The following is a 25,532-nucleotide window of genomic DNA, read 5'->3' on the forward strand; positions in this document are numbered from 1 at the left end:
CACTGAAGGAATTGATGATACGATGGTACATATTTGATAGAAATTATGGGACGAAATCAAAGTCAGATCGCTTCCCAATAAACCCGTTAATGTCTCCGGAAGTATCATAAGAATTTTTTCAAGATGGCTGCGCCCATGCGGCAACTCTGCGATGCAGAAGAGAAACCAACAATATGGTTTGCAATGCCTGACAATTTTATCTAGCAAATGCCTTGAGCTTGAAACGGAATGAAATCTCTGTCGAATCTTTACCGTTTAAATCCCGGAGTTGATCAAATAAGGACAATCAAGTATCAACTTGCAAATTTGTTAACAAAACTGCATAAAAACCACGTGGTTCAGTCGAGATGTAAACAAACTTTCGGTTTGACAGTAAGAAAACGGAACAATACATTCGATTGTTCACGACCTTTGTCGTACTCAGTTATCCGTCAGAGGAAACTGGTACTGGGGATAGAGACGAGTTTTGATGACACGGGAGCAGCAGTTGTGGACGATGATGGAAATGTCTTGGGAGATGCGCTCGAGAGTCAGACGAAGGTTCATGTGGAGTAAGTACAAAGGAAATGATTCTCGAAAACAGTTAATTGATATTCTTTCCACCATCATCTACATTTTAGATGTTTCCCGCAAACAAAAATTCAAGTGTGTCCGAAGTCTATCGTCCGTCTATATGTTCTCATATTTCTAACAGTATGTACATGTATATGGGTTCCTCTTTGACCCTAGTTGAACACGTTCCAAATTTAGGATTGATCTAAAACAAAACAGTATTGCCAACTTGCAACCAGGCGGCCACCATGGCTATGGCAGTCTTTTTGATTTTGAAACTAATTATGCAGAAAGACAAGGAAAGTTTTATTTCAGTAATTTCTTTAGATAAATCAGCTGTAGATCTTTCTCTGGTTTTTAGGTTCCTTGTGATTCCTAATTTTGCCCATTTGATATGGGACTCATACGAATTAAATGGCTGGCAGACTTAGATTTTGAGCAAGAGAGATTTTATCACTATATCTTGAGAAGTGCTGGGTTGATTTTCTTAAAGTTCACCTCAATAACAAAAGGACGATGGGTGCTGATATTAGGTCTGTAGCATGCTGGGATGAAGGTCTACCAAATTTATTCAAATGAATGACCTTCATCAACTTTCAATTAAGATTACATGGGTCAAATGTGTTAAAAAAATCTTCAATCAACTTCTTTTTAATAACCAAAAGGTCCAGACTATTGATATTGGCTCTGTAACATAGTTCGAGTATGGATTATCAACTTAATTCAAATGATTGACCATGATCTACTTTCAAAGTCACAGGGTCAGATGTGTTGAAAACTTGCAATTATAATTTCTTCTGTCAAGAAGCAATAGGTCCAAGGTTTTGGTATTTAAGTAGAGGCATATATGAGGAATAGGATTTCATATACACAAAGAAGTTGACTTTATAAACCAATAAATAGAACAGATCAACAACTCAGGCCTATTGGGCCTTTGTCATATAAAGGTCTATATATTCAGATGAATATTAAGACACATGGGTGTCTTTTTTATCTTTGCTTGTTGGGTTTTTTAACAGGTGTTTGATTCTTTTCTGGTATCTATATATTTACCCTGTACAATATTAATGTTAAACTATTAATGGGAAATATTGTAGCATGACATTTCTAATTGTCTCTTCATGATCTGAAATCAAATATATGTTTTTGGAGCATAACAATGTTAGGATTTAAACATATTGGCCTAGACTTGTGATTGTTTTGGCTTATAACCATGACTGACTGGGGCATAAAGTACCTTTTTAGATTTTGTTGTATGTTTTGTCAGGTCTTGTAACAGTACCTTATGATAGCAAGTAAGCTGTATCTAGATTGTTATTCCATTAATGTGAATCCTGAACTAGCTTTTTGATCTCTCTTAAACTGCTATATTTTTTTTATTGAAGATCCTCAACATCTAACCTAATTGTGGTTTTAGTTTTGGTTTGGAAATTGTCAAAAGGTTTCAATCATTGTGTAAAACAATTATTTGTAATTTTATCATTTTCCTACAACATCCACATTTTATTGTGTTATATTTCCTTTGATATATCTCCATCTATATTGAACTAAGAAATCATACAGAGAGGAACTATTTTCAGATTTGGAGGAGCCAAGCCTGATGTTGCAATGAAAATTCACAAGCAGAACATCCGTCCAGTGGTTGATAGAGCCCTATGTGATGCTAACGTCAGTCTCAAGGCAAGAAACTGTGTCACGTTAAGTAAAAATTTTGTGATATAAATTTCTGTTTACTGTTACATTATTGGACCAACTATAAACTTGTTTACTGTTACATTACTGGACCAACTATAAACTTGTTTACTGTTACATTATTGGACCAACTACAAACTTCTGTTTACTGTTACATTATTGGACCAACCACAAACTTCTGTTTACTGTTACATTATTGGACCAACTACAAATTTCTGTTTACTGTTACATTATTGGACCAACTACAAACGTTTTAGATGGTAAACACATATACTTGAATGTGAAATAAATGGAATGTTGTAACAAAATAAGAGCAATTTAAGCAATTGAATTTCATTTAGCTTTTGAACATGAGACATATGTTCTAAAAGCATATGATCAGAACTTCATGTTTTATTATACATGTATAAGTACAGTTCTTTGGTGTACTCTAAATCACTTCAACTTCACAAATACTTTATTGCGTGAATTCACTTCTGTAGACATATTTGAAAATACATCGTTTTGCAAATGCTAATCTAAAAATGACTGAATTTGCAAATGATGAGCTAGTTGAGATATGAATTCTGGAAAGCTCCTTTATCAGCAATTGACAGCTTCATAGTCCACCATTTTGCTTATGAGAGTCATATGACTCTACCTGAGAAGTGATTTAGTCATGTGATTCATGTTGTGTCCATACTAAATTGTATTTACCTGAATACAGGCTAGTTTGTGGACAAAAGAAACAAATATGACAATTCTGCATGCTCTTATGTTTGATGAGTAAAATGAGTTGTTTTCATGGTAAAATGATGGGACTTCAAAAGGCCCGACGTATTGTGCAGTGTTTAACATTTCATAATCAAATGCTTATTTTACAGTATTTGTCCCAGCAGTAACATCTTTGACAGTTTTCCTGTTGTTTATTTTGTAATTTAAGTAATATAACTTCTTAAAGTGTTTGAAATACACACAAATGATGTTGTAAAATATTGTCATCAGAACCATTATAAAGGTACCTGTACGAGGAACTCAACATGTATCCGTTCTGTTCTTAAAAGTTGTGTTTAAGCTGAAACCTATTGTATTTGTAGGATCTTGATGCCATTGCAGTGACAACCAAGCCTGGATTAGAACCATGTCTGTATGTTGGCCTTAACTATGCTAAAGAACTGGTAGCCAAGTCTGGGTAATTATCATTGCTGTATTCTCATGTTTTCTTTGCTGTACCCTTGGGTTGAAGACTTGAAATCATCCTTGTATGTGACATGAAATTCCTTCACTCACCAGCTATTTAACAGTTCTTATTGTTCTCTCTCATGAAACATTCTATAGATGTTTCTTAAGTATGGTATTATTGGTCTCTAGTTTTGTTTTCTTCATTTGGAAATTGCATGGTCCACATAACAAGATGACAAACAGATGGCGTCTTGTATTTTGACACTCAAAGTCTGATATTATTTCTCACAAATTACTTGGATCTTTTTTTAACTTTGATACAAATGTTTCTATGTCTTAATTTTTTATTTAGTGTTACGTACAAAATGTAGTCATACATTTTGATTTTGGTATTTGAGACTTTTTGCTATTTCACCAAAAAAGTTCTGTGTACAGCAGCTGTTAAGATTGAACGGACCCAAAAGTAACATCAAGTTAAAGCTCACAGTAAGGTGTCTTTTCACAGAAAGCCGATGATACCAATCCACCACATGGAGGCTCATGCTCTCACAGTTCGGATGATCCACAAGTAAGTATCAAACAAACATGGAAGGTACAATATAAACAAATAAACATGTCTATTACACGTATATAGTACTGAGAACAAATATCCTACAGTTTTCTATAGTTTTACATTTAAGTGAATTTCTGATGGAATGTTTAAAGTTTTACTTTGAAATAAATGTCTGATGGAATTTTGGTATTCATCCTAATGTGATCATCAGAAAAATGTACATATTAACCCTTTCGGCACCGTAGGCGACTAAAGTCGACATGCAGACAGGCCGCCATAGGCGACTAAAGTCGACATGCAGACAGGCTGCCGTAGGCGACTAAAATCAACATGCAGACAGGCCGCCAAAGGTGACTTTGGTCTACAATTTTTATATCATTATTATTAGCCAAGATATGCTTGTTTCAGTAATGCTGCCATTGTTTTCGGATATTTTCTGGAAAATATTTGGCGCTGAGCTGTACATTGTAAGAGATAATTGGCGCCGAAAGGGTTAATAAATTTATTTAAGTCATGAAATTGAAAATTGTTATGGGTAATAAAATTGAATTTTACTTACTGTTATGTTACATTTGTCGTGGATGATAATACAAGGGATCTTTTTGTGGAAAAGAACGTTTGTAAGTAAATTGAAGAAGTCTTACATTGATTTTAAGATGTCATGTATTAGATTTAAATATCAGTACATTACCTGGTAATAAAACGTTAGTAATGTTTTATCAACAGAGTGGACTTTCCATTCCTGGTTCTGTTGGTGAGTGGAGGTCATGCACTTTTGACAGTGGCCCAAGGAGTTGATGACTTTCTGTTGCTTGGTAAAGGACTGGACAATGCACCTGGAGATACCTTGGACAAAGTGAGGAGTTAATGTGTGTATGTTTGGTTTGTTGTTTTCATAAAGGTGCAAGATGATAACCATATTATCTATTTTAACTATTATTCTTCAAAATTGGATGTTTTGTAATCCTGCTATGGTTTTTTTTATCACAGATTGCAAGATTTCTAACATTTATAATGGATGCTTCTCAGTGAAAATTTCTAATTTCTTACACCATCGCATTGGCTAATTAAATGATGTTACAAAATGAAAACATACAGAAATTGACCAATGGAAATGCTTGATTTGTAGAGGATATAATTATTAGTCAATAAATCAAGAGACAAGCTTTGAATGACAGTAGAATGAAATTGATCAGAGGGTGTTATAAGATTAGTTGGTTGTTCTTGTTACCAGTAAAAAGGCATGAAGAAATGAAACACATTAAGCACATGAATAGATGGTAATATAATATCCTCTCTTGAATCCTTTGTTTTGGCCTTTTTAGAAGATGTGCTATTTTGTCTTACTGATAGCTGCTAGCAAGTTATAAACCAAACATGTAGGACTCAATCTAGCTGTAATGTTTTACCTTTATAACATTAAGATTTTGTTATATTGTGTTTTCTGTAATGAAGATGCTGGGTATTAATATTAGTGCTTGACTCATTCTAGATTCAAATGATGATTGGCCTGTGGGGACTTGATGTTCATGTATGTGATGAATGGCCTGTGGGGACTTGATGTACATGTATGTGATGAATGGCCTGTGGGGACTTGATGTACATGTTATGATGCCTAGCTCAAAATTTTATTTCAAATTTTACACTAGGTATCCAGGTCCTTGAATCTGAAGGTGTTACCAGAGTGTCAGGGGCTGAGTGGAGGTGCAGCCATAGAGAGGGTAGCAAGAGGAGGTAATCATAAGGCAATCCCATTTTCAAGCACCTCCTTAGGCCAACCAAACTGTGACTTTAGTTTTAGTGGAATTCAAACATCTGCCAAGGTTCGGATAGAAGCTATACGAAAAAAACACAGTAAGTATCTACTGAATTCCTGCAACATATATGTCAATTGACTAAAATACACAAGGCTGGTATGTTTGTTTAATAGGCTAATCTGAAAGGCTTTTGACATTATTTGTAAAACATAGAAAAACCATGGAAATACAGAAAACTGTTGTAATTTTTTGCTATGATGTACTAAAGATTTAGTTGACTAATAGAGCAATTTGTTATATAATTAACTTTAAATAACCAGTATCATATTTACCTGCATAGAGTGATTTATGCCTGGTAAAGTCTACAGTAATTGCCTCAGTTGATTATCTCTTACCTCTGGAGGACCCCAGGATACATCCTAAAGAAATATGTGGCCAAATCACACTGAATCAAGATAGTCTTATCACACTAACATGCTTTTTCTTACTCTGATGAATCGACAGTAGTAGTGCTATAAACAGGATATTAAGACACTCGCACTACCAAATTATGGTTAACACCACCAGCACACATCCAGCCACTTAATTACTTTAAACCTTATATAGTAATTCAGACGACTTCCAAAAAGTGGACACTCGGGCAAATTATTAGACTAATATGCATGCACATGTAAACAAATGACAATCCCAATACAGTATCTATAGATTATAATGGAAATCCCGGTATTGATTAGATAATTCATTAATTACACTTGTAACATGTAGGCAGATTGAAACTGTTGTTTACATTGTTAATCATGATTTCTGTCAAATAGCATATTTGAATAATATTTTGATGTACATTAAGACTGCAAAGGTTTTAGAAATATTAATTAAATTGATTAAAAAGATGTCTTTTTTACTGTGATTTGCTGTTTCTTTTCTACAACAGTGATTATATACAAGTGAAAATAATTCCAATGTGTTGATGACTGATAGTCATTATTACTGTTATTTAATTAAAATTCAAATCTGAATCTGACCATTTCATGAACCTGACTGTATTTAGTGTATACTTAGAATAAAAGCAAATACAATTGTGTGTGTTAATAAGAATTTATACTCTTAATAACTAAGTGATGATAATTTCCTTAAAAGTTTTTTGGTACAATAACTTTAATTTTCTACTGATTTCAGATCTTACGGAAGAAGATATAATCCCCAATGTGTCTGACTTCTGTGCAAGTTTTCAACACGGTGTTATGGTACAACTTCTTCGCAGATTACAGCGGGCATTTCTGTTTTGTCAGCAGAAAGGAATCACCAGTAAACAACCAACATTGGTTGGTATATAATTTGATATTTCTTCACAGTTTTAGAGGGTGAAGTATAATGTAATATATCATCATATTACTGTCATTGTACTATTGAAATCACAAGTGTGTCTGTTACCTTGATTGGTGATGTCCAGGCAGTCTGACTGTCATGATATTTGCAATTGAACATGGAACGTCGGACCACTTTGTCCAGACGGTGGAAGATGATTTCTGTTGGGTTATTTGTTTCCCGACTGATGGCACAGTGACTTTTCAATGTGTGTATTCTTCCAACATCAAAAAACCTACATTTTGTTCTGTTAGAAGCACCAAAATGAAGGCGCTACTGTGATAGTCTATGTTGATTGTTGAACATGATTGACTAAAGTTTCTGCAGTGTTATAATACGTGGTTGGGTTTAGTTGGTGATCACAAGACTGTCAACTGAGGTTTGTTTTATATCAAGGGTCGTTTACAGACTGACATTGACATAAAACAAAGAAATTAACCATAAAAGGTGCTACACAGTGCTTGATTTTTTTGTATAGTCCAAACTGTCTGGTATATTATATGATATTTACCACCAAGTGACATCACAAAAAAAGTTTATAACCACAATGAATGGAAATCTAATTGAATAGATTAATTTAGAGATGAACCAGTTGGGAAAGATTTATAGATTTTTAACACAATAGTGCATAATTACATACATTCTCAGATTCACCTTGAATGGGATGTGGCCTTCGGCTGAGATAAATTGACCTCAAACACATACAGTTACAGATTCTGTTAATCCTGTCCTTTTTAACCCGTCTGCATCTTAGTTTTGGTCAAGTCAATTCTAATTAGTTTCACTAGTACCAATTTAGTTTAAAATCTTGGGCTACTTTTCTGATTTTGATAACAATCCCTGTCTAGAACAGCTTGGATGTGAGAAGTAATCCCCAGTCACAGTTTTAACTTCTAACAAGTAACTGTTTTTAAGAAACTTAACCTAACAGATGTATTCTGACTTTTGTGTCCAGGTAGTGTCTGGAGGTGTAGCCAGTAACCAGATATTGAGATGTGGGTTTGAGGCTGTTTGTGCAGAAAGTGGCTACAACTTGGTGTGTCCTCCACCGTCACTCTGTACAGATAATGGTATTATGATAGCTTGGTAAGTGTTTCCCTTCAATCCTTTATATAATTTAGATAATGGATCAAAATATTTCCAAAGTACCGTAAAAGACTTTGGACCATACATATATTTTGTATATTGCCTGGTTAATGCTGGTGTGTCTGATACAGAGTAATGTCCCTTTGGTTTAATTACCATTACAGGAACGGTATGGAGAAGTTACTCCATGGAACGGGGATAGAAGCAGATCCTCAGTCTTTGAAGGCAGTCCCTACTAAAGTCCTAGCCAGGTAAGATATTAGTCACTGTTGCCCTACCAAAGTCCTAGCCAGGTAAGATATTAGTCACTGTTGCCCTACCAAAGTCCTAGCCAGGTAAGATATTAGTCACTGTTGCCCTACCAAAGTCCTAGCCAGGTAAGATATTAGTCACTGTTGCCCTACCGAAGTCCTAGCCAGGTATAGTTACTCTTGCCTCTGCCAAAGTCCTTACCAGGCATAGTAACTGTTACCCCTTATAAAGTCTTTGCTAGGTAATAAAGGTACTTTTTCAACCCTGTCAAATTTAAAAACCTTAGTCCAGTAAGGTTGTGTTTTTCAAGCTATAGTTTTGGCTTGCTATATATAAAGAACTACTTGTTCACTCTTGATAGTCTACATTCAAAATCATATATTCCTTTCAACATGTATTCCATTTGTGTTTTATTAATCTTAATTTGCTTTACTTGCGTTTCTTTGGAATATGGGGTTCCTTTTAATGAAAGATGTTGTAATAGAGAGTTATTGGCCCTTATTCATTTTTGATACCAGATATAGCTAGCAGTCTAATAAAATGGCATTTCTATCTGATTAAACCAAGCTGACAATATATTCGGTTGCTTGAGAAGAATATGGCATAACCATATGAATCACTATATCATGTCGTCCGCCTTTTGATAAATTTTATATCAAGGTGTAAGGAGATGAGAACTCCATGCAATTCACCAATTATTTGACACTTTTGTATAGTATGGGATGATTGACTGAAATTAACATTGTTGTGCCTCACTTTATTGAAAATTTTAACTAACTCTTCGTTTTTGACATATCTAAAATCTTTCGAAATGTTGGAAAAGGGTTGTACAATTGCTAAATATTTTGGGCATGTCATACAGCAGCACCTTGTGTATTCATTTCCCTTTAATGACGTAAAGAACTACAGGTTTCCCATTAAAACACATAAAAATATTTAAGCTATAGATATTATTTTTACATGTTTTTTTTTTGCAACTTACTGATATAGTCATAATTTTACAAGTATGTGTCCCAGATTTTTACTAACATACCTCTAGTTACATTGATCTGAATTCTATTGACATGGTGATAAGACCTGTATCTTTGGTTTCAGCTGTCCAATTGGTGAAAGCGTTAGGGAAGAACTAGTTGCTTGTCAAATAAAGCTCCCAAAGTCTAAACCTCTCCATACTCGCTTGAACTCCATCTACACTGCTGAGGGAACCTGATTCACAAAATGGATTGTAGCCGATGTTTCCAAGTATTGATTGTGATATTTCAATGTGGGATCAGTTCCTACAAAAAGCTACCAGAAATGATGAAGTTACTGATGTGTGCGGAGGACTCCTGTAGTGATGACAGCGTAATGAACCATGAGAATTTGTTGATATGCCACAATAAGATAGTTATGAATTGAAAATGTGACTTTTTTTCCCCAATAACAACTTAATTAAATGCAAAGTGTCAATAAATGCAAGAAATAATGAAAAAGTATCTAGCAGTTGTACATAGGGAAAAAAAGTAAAATTTTTCTAAGAACAAGATACAAGTACCGGTAGTTGTGTTTTATCTAAAATCAAATGAATGGCTTTGTTGAAATCCTTTTCATTTTGAAGACATTTGTTATTGGTAACATTTCTGCATTCTTCAGTAAACATAACCAAAATATACTATGTAATCATGTCCATGCTACGGCGAATAATCACTGTTTATTGATTATAACCAGCTGTTTGAAAACAGCTTGTTACTTGACGTTTATACTTGCAGAAATAGGTATTTGAAGACATCTTGCATAATGATCAGCTGAACTGGACTGGTTTGTAGTCTGTGTTCCTGTCATTGCTCAATTGAGTAAGACTACATAAATAACAGTTATTGATGCTTTCGGTTTTTATAGAAAGTCTTGAATGACAATGTTTTTCGATGTCTGTAAAAGTGACAAAATATTGTAAAATCACTGTAATCTGTAAGATCAGACAAATACTTACAGCTCATGAGAACACCGCTTGGTTACAGGAATACACTAGGGTCACAAAAGTACTATAAAATCAAGTGAAAAATGTGAAGTCACAGGAATACTTTCAGGTCGATACAGATTATTGGAATGCTGTCAGCTCACAGGAATACTGTAAGTTAATGGAATACTGTCAAATATTGGAGTACTGGGATGTCATTTTGTTAAGAATGAAGATTAATAAATAAGAGAATACAAGTTTATGTATGTAGAAAAGATAACATTTTATTTTCTATTCTGCATTGTCAAAAACAAATATCTTCACCAGTCTGTATCGTATTTACATAAGTTTCAAGGTTGACACAGAAATCATGGCAAAATTCATAAAATAACATTTAAATATAAATTAAATGACTTAAGGGTGAAGAATGTTATATACATGGTCACAATAACTTATTTCTTAAATTAACACAAAAAGCAAGAACTACAGTGTAGTTAAACACAACTCAATCTCCTGATCCAAACAGCTTTGGGGGTGAGAATCCACTTCATCGTGGACATCAGGTTGAGTTTTTTCACAAGGTTGATAATAATGACCCTTAAACCACAGAAGTGGAGTGTGCTGTCATTGATGATCAATATCTTTTGAACTTTAATGAAAACAAAATGTACATGTCAGTAGCTGAGATGATAGTTCATTAGAAATTTGATATGTAACGATTGACACAGTGGTAGACAGTGTGGATATTCTACCCGTGATTGATGACAGGGAATGGTTTTTTAGAAAAAAACATTCATTTCTTCAAATTTACAAATGTCAAATGAAATTTTAAAAGTGGTTCAATCATTAAAATTGTAAATATCACTTAGATGGAAAAAAAATATGAGGAACAATTAATGATATTAAAAACACTTCAGCATTGTTTGGTAAAACATACATACTGACCAATGTTATCAATATGAAGCAACATACGAAAACCGAGACATTTAAATGGAAATATATTGCATTGAATGGGTTGAGATTTTATAAATTGTCATTATATTCCATATTTATATGATGTAGGTTAATGTGATGAAAGCTTCCTGACAACATTTTGTCCTTCTGTATAACTGCCTGAAGTAATGATCATTACTATGAGATGATATTCTATTAAGTACACAGTAATTAATTGGGTAATTATTTCATCATCATTAGATTAAATATCACATTAAATCATCACTAATGATGCTGTCTCTGCGGCCAATCAAAATGTTATAAAAGTGCCAAGACCACATTTAACATTTCAAACATATCTTAAATTATGTCTACCTTGATACCTAGTAGATTGAGAAAAAAGGACTTAGTAGTCTCTCCTAGAAGAGTAAATTTTTAATGGTTCTCTTCTGGTATTATATTCTACCCCAAATAAGCCGTTCATGGACCGAGATTTATACAAGCAGGGTTAACTCATTTCTCAATCTCCACTTCATATAAATAAGCTTATATAAACAGATGAAAGAATACATGTTACAGATAATGAAATAGTTGAAGCTAAGCTAATCAATGTTTTGATATGGCAATTTCAGCAAACCTTAAGTCATGAAATTTGACAAAGGAAATTAATTGGTGTTTACCAACTACTTCATTATTTCAAAGCTAACAAAACATTACAGATTTTTGTGCAAAAAAAAAAAGATAAGATACAAAATAAATATCTAATTACTAATACACCTACATGTATTAAATTTACAGTATTAACAAAATGTACAAAATGTATCATGGTCCAATATACCAGGATAAAGACTCGTCAGCTAGCATGTGTCTAGTAGCTTGAGGGCACACAGCACTTTAAGTCAGATCACATTTGTACATGCACAAATATTTCAATGTTATCGGAGACTTGTACCTAAATGAGAATAATATTCTTAGTCTTCATTCTAACATGAATACAAAATCAAAGAAACTCTATCCCATGTGTTTTGAGATGAGTTTTCCAATTCAAAATTACAACATAATAAAAAAGAAACACTTAATATCAAAACAAAACAGTTAATAGGGAAAATTTTAAATCTTTCAGAAGAAGAGAAAATCTGCCCTACAACAACTAAGACAAAATAGCTCTATTATCTTTTAACTATTGTAGATATTAATAACACTGTTTCTAAGGCAACATTGCCTAGTATTCATGGAAATGAAAAGGTTATCAACGTCAACCCACTCTCCATACAAAGAAAACGATTTCCCAACAATAAATCTTGATTTAACCCTAGTTAAGTAAATTAACAAAGTAAACCTTTGGTAACAGAAATACCTAACATTTGAGCCATTTTACATCAGTGTGCCCTCTTTCAGCTAATTACATTCAATATAGTAACAATACACTTGGCTACTGAAGCCATTTAGCAAGATTAAATACAAGTAATCTGTAATTCAATAAAGAGATGAGGCTTACAATAGTCGATACCTCTCATTCTACCAGCTTTGACCTATCAACAGTGTTATGTGATTCAGTACCTCTACCCAGACATAGACATTATATAATAAATAGATTTAAAATCATTGCATGACTTTAGAGTCTGGTGATTCAGACATCTAAATATTATCTATACAATGTATATACATTGTCAAGCATCAAACTGTACCATTGTGGCTGCTATGTTTCTCTGGAATGCCCAATAACATGTAGCAACTTCAATCACCACATTTTTTTAAAAAAATTTGTAAATAATGTTTAACTTCTGACAAAAGTACAAGAATAGCATGGAGTAGAGGCCTGAGGGCGAGGCAATCCAATCAACATTCTAGACAGGAGGGTTGAGGGCAACCCAAACCAACATTCTAGATTGTGAGAGGCCAGAGGGTGGGGCAACTTATCCGGCATTCTAGATAGATATGATTACCTCAACCATTAGAATGAAAACAATACTGTTTTACACGAGTCTGAGACAATATCTTCCTTGGACAGATTTGTATTCAATTATATGGACGCAATATTGATATTACACATAATATAGTTGTGTGTTCGCCAGCATTTGAGCTTCTTAAGTAGAATCACTGAGGCTAGTAAATGAGATTAGCTCTCCAACGACAACCCTATCACATGTATATAGACAGACCAACCTCACAGGTTATTCTGGAATTGAATTATAGTTATTACTGTTCATAAAAAAGTTCTAACTATATCAGAAATTAGGAGAAGGGTAAAGGGGATAAAACATATAAAAAGAAATTTGTAAAACAGGAACATGTAACATGGGTCCTTCTCCTCTTCGAATACTGAGACATGAAATATATAAAGGCAGATAAAATACTGTTGCATATCCCAGTGATTTCAACAAGTATATTACACTGCTAATGAAAACCTGAATATTTTTTTTCTTTTTTTTCCCATAAAGCACTTTATAAGAGAAAACATGATTCCACTAATTGTGATCATTTAAAGGATGCACCAGTTAGGAACAGGTGTTATTAAATCTAGAAAAAAACTCAAAATGTCCATACTTAGATTCTCTATGTACAGTTGGTAGGACTGTCTCTGTATTATTGGTGATGTCCCTGACCAATACTGAAAGGAATGTATCAAATGACAAGGTCACTACTACAACTGACATTAGCTCAACACTTCACATAAAAATGTTGGTGAAATTATCAGCATAGGTTTCCCCACGAGCTGCATGAGCAACAAATTATAACTGAGCAAGCGAGTTGTCCCTCGTTGACCAGATCTTAAATGTAAATATAGCTATACAGTTGAAGAACCAGTAGGAAGATTCTATATGTAGTTCTGTTTCCTAACACCTAATATAGTCAATATCTAAAATAACGACAAGAAAACTTACTTAATATGTCACTGATATAACCACTCACTTGATAGGAAACACTAGTTATATATGTGGCATTAGAACACCAAAACAGCTATGTTATGTACCTTGGTGATGTCTATAATAGGGCATGAGGCAAGCAAAGTTGATGACTGGTCCAAATTACAAATAAATAACAATTGTTTTGAATACTGGAATAGAACTGCCAAGTCCTCAATAAAGGCTAGTCTCCAGTCTTTCTACTTTTTAATGTTCCATCTGAACATGAAGATCTTATTTAACTAAGGGCCAAGCAAAATTTCTTTTTAATACTCGGGTCGGACTCCAAAAAAAAGTAGAAATCTGGATCTCTTAAACCTAGCAAAAACGGTAACAACAAACAGGAAAATGCATAACAGTTAAAAACGAGGAGAAATTGGTAACAATAAATATTGAGATTTCATAGTTGTCATGATTATAATTATAAACAAATCCTTGCATGAAAAAGACTTATGCCTAAACATTGGAAAATCTTCTGATCAAGAATAAACTTAGTTAATGTTGATTGTTAAGAATTAATTCACATTAAATCAAGTACACACCTGTGATATATACCTGTAGTGTAGAAGCCAATATATAAACAAAACTAGTTATTTATATTAAGTTGACCAGAGAAATCGGAAATAAACTGCAAGTTGATAATTCTATACATATTGTAACAATCTACTTTTCAACAATACAGATAAATTATTCAATAGTGATTCCCAAACCGAGGGTTTCACAAGTCTAACTCTCTAAACCATCTTTCACAAGTTTCTTTTGCATCCAGCTCCCTAAATTTGATCACTTTCCATCACATACAGAGATTTTAACAGCTAGATCATCCATTTCTCTGATCAGAACTAAAAACAGGGCATTTCTTAAGAATTTTTGGGCTGAGAAATATTCCTTTCAGAAATGAAATGAAAAAAGGACCCATCTTGAAATGACCAAAAAGCAGAGTACTGTTAATGTTGTTATTTTTGCTACTTTTTTCTCTTATATGAACTTTATCAATTAAGGACTTTACAAAAATCTACAGTCCCTGTAATATTTTTCGACCGTAGTAATTTCTCTTATGATCTTATTCATGTCATAGCCGAATAAAATTTTGTGCTTCTATAAAAAAAAAAAATAAAAAAATTTGCTTTGGCATTAAAAAGCATAAAGCAACTTTGTGCTACATAGAAATGTGTTATGATCAACACCATTTGGTGCTACACAAAATGACATCTATGTCAGCACCAGTTTTAATGCTTAAATGACCCCACTACACTTACAAAACCATAGACTTGACCATATGATAAAGTTCATTGTTGGATGTTGGCAGGTAGGGGTTCAAAGCCAAGGTGATATGCTCCTTGTGCAATGGTCACACATTGAAAAAAATTGATATATGTCACTGAGAAGTGAAAAGTAGTTTAAAATTAGGTGCTGAATGTTAAATAGGAAATCATTACTTATACCTATTATTGTTTAATTAATTGGAAAAAAATGCACAATGCTAAATTGCAACAGATACATTTCTATTATCATATAACAATATTTGACATATGTAAAGAAACTGTACACACACTATAAATATATAATAGCTATTTATATTGACTAAGCCCACTATTTTTAAAAGGGGCATACATTCATCAGTATAATGGATACAGCACCCCTCAGAGCAAACATTCACCAATATAATGGATATATTACCTTCAGGGCAAACATTCACCAATATAACGGATACAGCACCCATCAGGGCAAACATTCACCAATATAATGGATAAAGCACCCATCAGGGCAAATATTCACCAATATAATGGATACAGCACTCGTCAGAGCAAACATTCAACAGTACTTAATAGGTACTCCACACTTGAGTAAAGTTAAAACTACTTCACACCTTAGTACAGCTTGTACTGTACTACACACTCCAGAATAGCTTACCTGTACTTTACACAAGTAGTACAGTTCATACTGTATTAAATAATGTACTCACAAATGTAAGTATCAGGTACCAGATAGGGCACATTCACAACAATACATACAAGAATTGTAAAAGTTCAACGAAAGATCATAAAATTCTCAAAATATGGACGGCACAGAGAAATGTATGTACATTGATGTATCAATCCTCTCCCAAGGTCATAACATAATAAAATACAGAGTTCCTAGCGTATAGTTACTGGTAAAAAGATTGTACAGAACTGTCGTGGAATTCAAACCTGGAATATTGTCTTAGTCCGAGATAAGACAGAGTCGAGATCAACATGGAAAATGCCTGAGAAAGTTTGGTTGAAAATCCAACATATCACTGTTGTTTACATTACTTTCAATGCTATATGTTCTGCTTACACCATGTAGTGTTACGTCACAAGAAAGTCTGAATTCAAAGGATTTCAAATAAAAGTCCCTATATTCCATATTTTTCAACATTACCAGAACATTCCTATTAAACACTTTGACATTAACACGTCATGTTTAAAATATATTTCAACTAGGAATATCTCAATAGTGTAAACAAAAAGTGGAAATCAAACCCTGAATTGTTATAACTGGGGTCCAATATTTAAATCTGACCTTGGGTAATATAATGACCTTGAGGATAAGAAAGCAAACAACAAGTACACACGGGCCACAGGGGGCCACTAAAGCCATTTTTGTGTGGTTAAATACAGGTAAATCCAATACTACACACCTGCTTTATACATATACTTCCCAGGCAAAACAGATCCCATTGTCAAAAGTTCTTTATTGGAAAGCGCCCAGTGTCAACAAGAGATGCAACACACCGAGTAACCATGGAGTCAACCAGACAACACACCATGTCACCATAAGACACTGCAAACTGTGTCATGATCGAGGCCCCAAAAGACATAACACACTGAGTAACCATTTAGTGACCAAGAGAGACAGCACAGAGTCACCACTGAGTCACCATGAAACAGTACACAGTCACCATGGAGTCACCAACAGATGCAGAACACTACTGAGTTGCCAAGTCAGTACCAGACAAAAAATAACTCACACTGCTGGTGAAGTATTTATTGGACAACAAACTGGGTGACCAAGGCACTCAGTGCTTTTAGTAAGCAAGATAACACAGTAAATGGAGCCACTTCACACGCAACACACAAGTCACCAAAGTGTGCAATTTACTGGGTATCCCAACAATACAAGTCTGTGAGTGTACAAGCTGAGATAGAAGTTCACAGACTCCAAAGGGGAAAAAATCCCTAATTTCACATGCAAGGGGAACAGTTCATCAGATGATCATGGGACTCAATGGTGACTAAAAAAGGTGAAAGTTATCAAGGGACACAACTCTGTTTACTTGATATCATTTGAGTAAGCATATAAACTCGTTGGATGATATTTTTTATGATATGATAGGATTTCTTAAGTTCTCTGATTGAGGACATACCCCTTTGTATCTAGAGGATCATTTGTTTTGTTTGTGCTTCCACATCCTCTTTTTTACACACAGTAATTGTATCAAAGAAAAACTGCCAATATTGAATGTGTAACATCAAACATTGGATTCCCCTTTGACTAGCTTGCCATTTTCAGTCTTTTGGGATATTTTTTTCATGAACAGGGTCAGAAGAATAGTCCTGTTCATACATATACAATCTATAATCTTAAACATACAAGAGTTCTGGATGTAATATGATTATACTAGACACAACACTGCACCAAGACAACATTGATAACACTAACAATTGTAAACATGGTTTAACATTGTAATGCCCTATAGTCAACTACTACAACAAATAGAATTCATTGCAATTAATCAAAAGCTTTTTTCAAATTAAATAATATCAATGATTTCATTCACATATCTATACATGGCCTACTGTGAAATCAGATATTTTCATGGGGCTAAATTTTCATGATTTTTCAAATAAAAAAAAGTTTTTTAGCTGACATTTGATTTTGAGAATAAATTTAGCTTTACCAATTTTAACATTTTGTTGACATATGAAGTAATGGAATATGATTACACACGAAATCTACGAAAATAAATCCCCCACAAAAATAAATGTATTTACAGTAAAGCAAAACATTATCATGAGAAATCTGACACTTGCTTTATCAACATTTCTAATAAAAACATGAAAAATATGAAGCATTTTATTTTCAGAATGTTAAAAAATACCCAAATTGATTTGATTAGACTTTTTTTTGTTATGTTTTTTCTTTTACATTTTTCATAACTTATACAGAAACAATCCTTACATAAAATTATTACTGAACTTCAAAGTTATTCTTTTTGTACCTCTACAAATCATTAAATTTTGAAGCACACTTCATGTGCATACACCACAGTTCAGATAGCAAAGAGAGACAATTTGTACCAAGACCTGTCAGTGGCAAGCTTTCGGCACCTTCCATTGTTATTGGGAAGCATTTTTTTTTGGGTGGGTGGGTGGGGGGAGGGGGGACTGGTTTTCAAGTAATTTTTTATGATGTATTGGAATTTTTTTTCTAAAATGGTAAAACAGTAAAATTGTTGTCAAAAAAGACCATGAATGATACAAATTCTCACTATCAAACATCTCACCAAAACAATGGAAAGCACCATTAGTCAAGGGGGATAACTCCTACCAACACTAGTATTCATCGCTTGTGTACATTTTACAAATATTTAACATTGAGGTGAAATGGCAGTCGACCACTGCCAAGTGGTGGTCATCTACGTGGTCCCAGTGGCCTGAGATTTCACTGTGATTTCTGGTGTGATGTAACATTTGCTGAGTGGACAGAATGCAGAATCCTCCCTGGGTTTCAGCACAAGTTGAGAAGGCTTGATGGGACAGTAGTAAAGTGGAGCCTTTATAGAAGGTTGCGGGGGTCGCCTGTAACACAATAATATAAGGAATAGATAATACAACTGAACAACATTCATACTTTCAAAGTCTCTAAATGTGAAATAAAAACTGTGCATAATACTGATACCAAAACTCTAGATGATTTAATGCTTGGATTGGCTTTTTTTCTATTTTAAAATGTAACAAAAAGAAAATATAATGGTTTCTCTTTAAGTATCATATAAATTGTGAAAATATAACAAAACTACCAGTATGTTTTTCACTCCCATACATGTCATACTCTTGACATATATACATGTATGATATCATCATCTATTCTATTTCATATACCAGACCTCATTCCAGTGGAAAACAATTATTTTACAAAAGATCTAACATAGATATAATTTTTCAACCTGAGACACAACAGCTCAAAATTAACAAATTTTCAATTTGTTCAAAAGTGTACCTAGAAAATGCTTGCAAGAAATAAGACATAAATACCCCCAGGCCAAAGCACATAAGTAACAATTTTAACAGTTCTTTCATAAATAGAGAACGGTGGTATTGAAGCACTAACTCTTTCAAGGTATTCTAATAAAATTTTACTTAATCAAAGAAAGGAAGTTGCAAAAGTGATGTTAGTAGGTGATTTTCTAAATTTCTATAACTGAATATGGAGACCTTAAAATTGAAATTAAACGTGTACTAAAATTGAATACAGAATAACTTAATATTAATATTAAATATTAGATGTTATAGTGTTGTACTCCTTTCATCATATTTCAGGCAACATCTTATATTCAACAAATGTGACTACATATTTGGCATCAAAAGAGCCTTATTTTTATCACTTCAAAGATTACAAATGAAAAAGTACAGGGACCACCACATACAATATTATACGTACCCATTCTCATCTATGACCTTGACCTTCTCACAGCCATCTGGAGGCTCCCTAACAAAGGCGTAGGATTTGTTGGGGCGTGGGCTGGACACCACTTTTAGTAGATTGTCTGGGGATTCACAACCCTCACCCTCTACTGTAACAAACAAAGGGTTAATCATTTATATAAATACATGTTGCCATAGAAACTATTCATCACCTATTAACTGTTAATAGTCAGTTTGTAATTATCCTTATGGATATAGAGTGAAGGTTGATATAATTGATAGGTTCCAGTGTTCACTATTTTTGAGATAACATAAAGCTGCGAAAAAATTCAGGAGCTTTGAAATATGAAAATCCAGAGTCAATTTCATGACTTTTGTGAAGAACAGAAAAAATAAAATCAAAACTTTCTCTTCAACATTCTTATGATCACACCATGAATTAATAAATGAACACAAATAATGTAAACATTGCTTACATCTAAGTATTAATACAAACAATATCATAAACTTAATAGCAATAAAGATCATAGCCAACATCACACCTATCCTCTACTATATGTAACAGATATGGTTATACACATACTCTATCCTTTTACAAGAAGGAAAATTTTTTAAAAAAATAGACTATGATATGCTAAATATATACAGAGCGTTATACACATACTGTATCCTTTTACAAGAAGGGAAAATAAATAAAAAATAGACTATGAAACGCTAAATATATACAGAGACTATGTTACCCTAAATATATACATAGGCTATATGCTACCATATACAGCTGAAACTTGTCTCTATATCGCTCGAGTCGAAATTCCGTTGGAGATGAAATAATTTCAACGTCCTGATTTTTTTTCTCTTCTATATCTTTGTAACTTTAGTTCGGGTGACTTGAGTTTCATTGAGTCTAAATGATTTTACAGTCACTTCATTTGTAAAACAGGAGAAAAGCTATTCCTTATTTTGACATTAATTTTTATTAAAACATCAGCAGATCTTCTGATGAAATTAGCCAATATACCCACAGAGTAGAAAGTCACTTGTGCTTAACACATGGCTAATTACAGTGTATCGGTCCATTGTACACACAACACTTTGTCTCTGGTGATTAATTACCAGTTTAATTATCCAATTAAAATTTGGCTTCTAAATTAGTGTTCCATTCTGTAGCGATGACATACTTATATGTTAAACAAGTGGTGTGTTTACACAAGACACGATAACATTTAGTTTGGTTGTGTGCATCTCCAGGAATGATAAAAATGAAACCATCAAACCTGTAAGAACTTTTGACCAAAATCCGATCACCACAATTCTGAGAGAAATTAATCTTTCAACTAGTTTACAAAAGCATTGTGATCAGGTATTTGCTAAATTCAATACTTGGACAATGAAGTGCTGAAAGTATTTTTCTTTGATAGAGTACATCTATGCATGACTTGTCAAGTCTAGTGCTTGTATAAGTTTTCTACAACAGGTAAAAAATTTCTAGTGCCATGTTTTTCATGTTTATTTATTCATAGTAAAGTCATATTGATATGATCTTTAGCTTTATACATTGTTTCTTGTAGCATATCAAAAGGAAATGTTATTTTCGTTTATTGTTATATTTCATAAAATATACTATCTGTATGTGCTTCATCAGTAAGGATTGTGTACATGTGTGCGGGACAGAATGCAGTGAGTACAAATGTATTTGATTGGTGTTATTACATGTTTTGTTGTTTGGATGAATAAACAATAAAAGGCAACAGTAGAAATTTCTTTGTTTCTGTTTATCTACTACTATTTTAAATAACCGATTAAAATACACTGGTTGTACGAGAGTGTCCTTTGAATTTCAATATAAGTTTCCACTGTATTTAACATAGACTATGTTACCCTATATCTATAACATAAAGTCAATGTTACCCTATATAAAGACTATGTTACCCTGTATGTATATAACATGGATTATGTGACCCTATATGTATGTAGACTATGTTACTCTCTATATATACATATAACATAGACTATGTTACCCTGTACATATTATAGATTATGTTTTCCTAACTAATACAGAGACTAAATATGAAACATAGAGGGTTGTTAAGAATGCCAACCTTTTTCCAGCCGATCCCCGTCACGTGGAGACGACTCAGTGATACTTGAGGGACGGGATGTATCAAGGTGACCACCAGGAATGATAGGCATAGCAGGACTGATGGACTGGGAACGACTGCCAGTGCTGCCGGTATCATCAATACAACCAGACGGGGTCTGTGTGTCCACGCTACGTGTTCCACTACCGCGATACAGCAGCATATCATTTACTGGCGCACGGTGTCCATCAGGTATATCATGTACCTGTGTAGTGAAGAATCAGACAAACTAACTACACCTGAATGAAATGGCTGCAATGCTGTTAGAATTAATTTAACACTGCCTTAAAAATTAACAGTCGGTGCTAATATTTAAAAAAATCTTATCCCGAAGCTTTTTGTTGGATGATTGAATTGTTCTTAAACCATCATGTAGTTATCAAGTCAAATAAGGCATATTCTAGAAGTTGTGATCAATTGAAAATAACCCAAATTCATTTTCAACAACAGCACCTCTCAACAGAATGAAACCCATCCCATTACAAAGTATATCAATGTTTTAAAAAAGGAAACAACAATTATGTAATCAAACTACCACTTTAAATGACTACACATGTAATATTATTATCACTTGTGTACTGTGTATTTACCTGATCATCATCAGGTGCCATCTCTATGTAGGGTGCTTTCAGCACCAATTTCTCAATCTCCTGCAATTGAAAAAATATAAAGTTTTAATAATGTAACAAGTGTACCAAACAAAGAATTATCAACATCAAATATAAATGAGGTTTTGTACTTCACACTTCCGGCTTGCTCTGTTTAAAACATCCAACTCACCTAGTTATCACTGACAACAAACACATATACCCTATCTAAAACATCCATTTCACCTAGCTATCACTGACAACCAACACACATACCCTATCTAAAACATCCAACTCACATAGCTATCATTCCCTATCTAAAACATCCAGCTCACCTAGTTATCACTGACAACCAACACACATACTCTATCTATAACATCCATTTCACCTAGCTATCACTGACAACCAACACACATACCCTATCTAAAACATCCAGCTCACCTAGCTGTCACTGACAACCAACACACATACCCTATCTAAAACATCCAACTCACATAGCTATCATTGACAACCAACACACATACTCTATCTAAAACATCCAACTCACCCAGCTGTCACTGACAACCAACACACATACCCTATCTAAAACATCCATTTCACCTAGCTGTCACTGACAACTAACACACATACCCTCTCTAAAACAACACACTGACAACCAACACACATTCTCTATCTAAAACATCCAGCTCACCTAGTTATCACTGACAACCAACACACATACCCTCTCTAAAACATCCAGCTAACCTAGTTGTCACTGACAACCAACACACATTCTCTATCTAAAACATCCAGCTCACCTAGCTGTCACTGACAACCAACACACATACTCTATCTAAAACATCCATTTCACCTTGCTATTACTGACAACCAACACACATACCCTATCTAAAACATGTTGTTCACCCCAAGCCATCAGCAGCTTCCACACCAACCTTATCCCAAACACCTGAACTATCCCAAACACATAACCTATCACAGACAAATACCTTTTATTTTTTAAACACAATTCCTTCATTGTAGTTTTCAAAATCAGTATTCATTAATGTATAATTATAACAATATGTTTATCATTCAGGATATCAAAACCACCTGACACAATAACTGAAGCAGAGTCTTGTAACATTTTAATAACAACATGTTAATTCAAGCACATCTTGTCAATATCACTTACGGCATTAATAACAAGGAAGTGAGTGGAATGGAATATATTTGTAAGAATGTCTTATTTGCATGAAATACACATTAGAAAGACAATCAATATTAATTCCAGTCTGAATCACATTACTTGTATCCACATGTTTCACAGCTCAGTGATCTATGTCCATAGCTGTCATGTTTCATATTATTGTGATAAATATATTCAACACACCAGAAGACCCCAAGAAATTAAAACTTCAACTTCTGATGAATAATTCGAGCACCTCAGTATTGAAATAGGCTGCAATTCTGTTTTCGAGGATTTTCTTAGTTTTCAAGCTTTCCTTTAGGGATTTGCATACAAATGCTAATAAGACCAAAGATGTGAAATTTATTTTTATGAGCTGAAAAGAACTATTAATGTTAGTGATTTACAATACCATCTGAAACAATTAAATGCAAAACTATGTCTGTATTTTACTGAAGACTTAGGAGTAAAATCTTAGTTTTAAAACAACAACTATAGGATAAAGATATATATATATCTGTAGAGTGATATTTGTTTCTGATAACAAGTCTTTATCTTTAACACTCATCCGTTCTTGTCAGAATAATTATCCTCAGAGATTCAGGTCTTGATCTGTTATAAGAAAGCTGAAGCCCTCGATGACACTTACAGACTTAATAACATGGCTAGGCACAACCAGGATTCTCAGTGGCTATGCTAATTGGTATTCATATCCTTCCCAGAATATTGATGACAATGCAAGCTCAGAGTACAAGACTCCAAGGATTCATAATGACAGCAATATAGTACAAGTCTCTGTGGATATGTGACAATATAGCAAACAATATGGTACTCTAGGGAATCTTGGCAACAAAAAATGTGTACAGGACTCTGGGGATCCTTGGCAACAAAAAGTATGTACATGACCCTGGGGATCCTTAGTACAGGACCCTGGGGATCCTTAGCAACAAAAAAACCAGTATTAGACCCTTGATATCCATGAAAACAAAAAAATATGTACATGATCCTAGGGAACCATGACAAAAAAAAATTATGTACATGACCCTGGGGATCAATGGCAACAAAAAACATGTACAAGACCTTGAGTATCCATGGCAACAAAAAACATGTACAGGGCCTTGAGGATCCATAGCAACAAAATCAAGACTACTGCATGGCAGAACAATATATATATGTTTGTCCCATGTCGATGAAATACTCTGATGACTTATTGTGTCAAAAAGAAAACAAATATGAAAATGGTTATAGTGAGTCAAAATGACAAGAGGGAATACAATGCAAAGTCATTATTTTTCAAATGATACAATGAATAGAAAATAACTTAAGCTTGCTAGACTTCAAGCTTCCTAAAACTGAATTCCAGGTGCCACACTGACTAGTGTCTTTATCTGTGAATATTTTAGGATGTCCATAATGTAACTCTTTCATTCCTTGACATGCACCAACAAAAAACAAAAAATAAAGAGAACGACTGTTCACGTCAGCTGTAATGCATTATAAAGCCACACAACAGCACCATACAGAAACACTATACACCAGTAAATACACACCACCAAGAGTACATATGTGCTGGCATAACTCAATATAGAAGATTATCTTAAGTGCATGACTTGCTCAGTGATTTTAAAACTACCTATATTTGCAGTAAATATTGGTATTACTGGACCTTGTTTGTTTTTTTATTGCCCAGGAAACAGCCAAGGTAATTTTGAGATGTCCATGCAGTAGCTGGTGGCTAATTCACTGAACAACATACAGGAGATCAGTCATATTCCAT

At 33.8% G+C, this 25,532-nt stretch overlaps 2 protein-coding genes across 2 annotated transcripts in view; one reads left to right on the top strand and one right to left on the bottom strand.

Annotated features, from left to right (window-relative positions):
• The first annotated feature begins 128 nt into the window (after positions 1-128).
• Positions 129-9,948, top strand: LOC132547296 (tRNA N6-adenosine threonylcarbamoyltransferase, mitochondrial-like). Its single transcript, XM_060211061.1, is given in 11 exon segments — positions 129-551; positions 2,133-2,232; positions 3,321-3,415; positions 3,911-3,973; positions 4,685-4,814; positions 5,608-5,812; positions 6,892-7,037; positions 8,036-8,166; positions 8,331-8,417; positions 9,514-9,619; positions 9,621-9,948. Coding segments are annotated over 11 exon segments (1,413 nt in total). The 5' UTR covers positions 129-228; the 3' UTR covers positions 9,648-9,948.
• An 8,811-nt stretch (positions 9,949-18,759) lies between these two features.
• Positions 18,760-25,532, bottom strand: part of LOC132547340 (protein FAM117B-like) — a 34,108-nt gene continuing 27,335 nt past the window's right edge. Inside the window, exons 5-8 of the mRNA XM_060211106.1 lie at positions 22,594-22,653; positions 21,965-22,208; positions 19,882-20,014; positions 18,760-19,019 (exon numbers count right to left, since the gene is read on the bottom strand). Of these exons, the coding sequence (XP_060067089.1) occupies positions 18,857-19,019; positions 19,882-20,014; positions 21,965-22,208; positions 22,594-22,653 (600 nt within the window). The 3' untranslated portion in view covers positions 18,760-18,856. The remainder of the gene's footprint in view (positions 19,020-19,881; positions 20,015-21,964; positions 22,209-22,593; positions 22,654-25,532) is intronic.

Source organism: Ylistrum balloti, unplaced genomic scaffold (genome assembly GCF_031769215.1).
Source record: "Ylistrum balloti isolate Yb309-2 unplaced genomic scaffold, AGI_CSIRO_Ybal_v1 Utg369946, whole genome shotgun sequence".
Taxonomy (NCBI): Eukaryota; Metazoa; Mollusca; class Bivalvia; order Pectinida; family Pectinidae; genus Ylistrum; species Ylistrum balloti.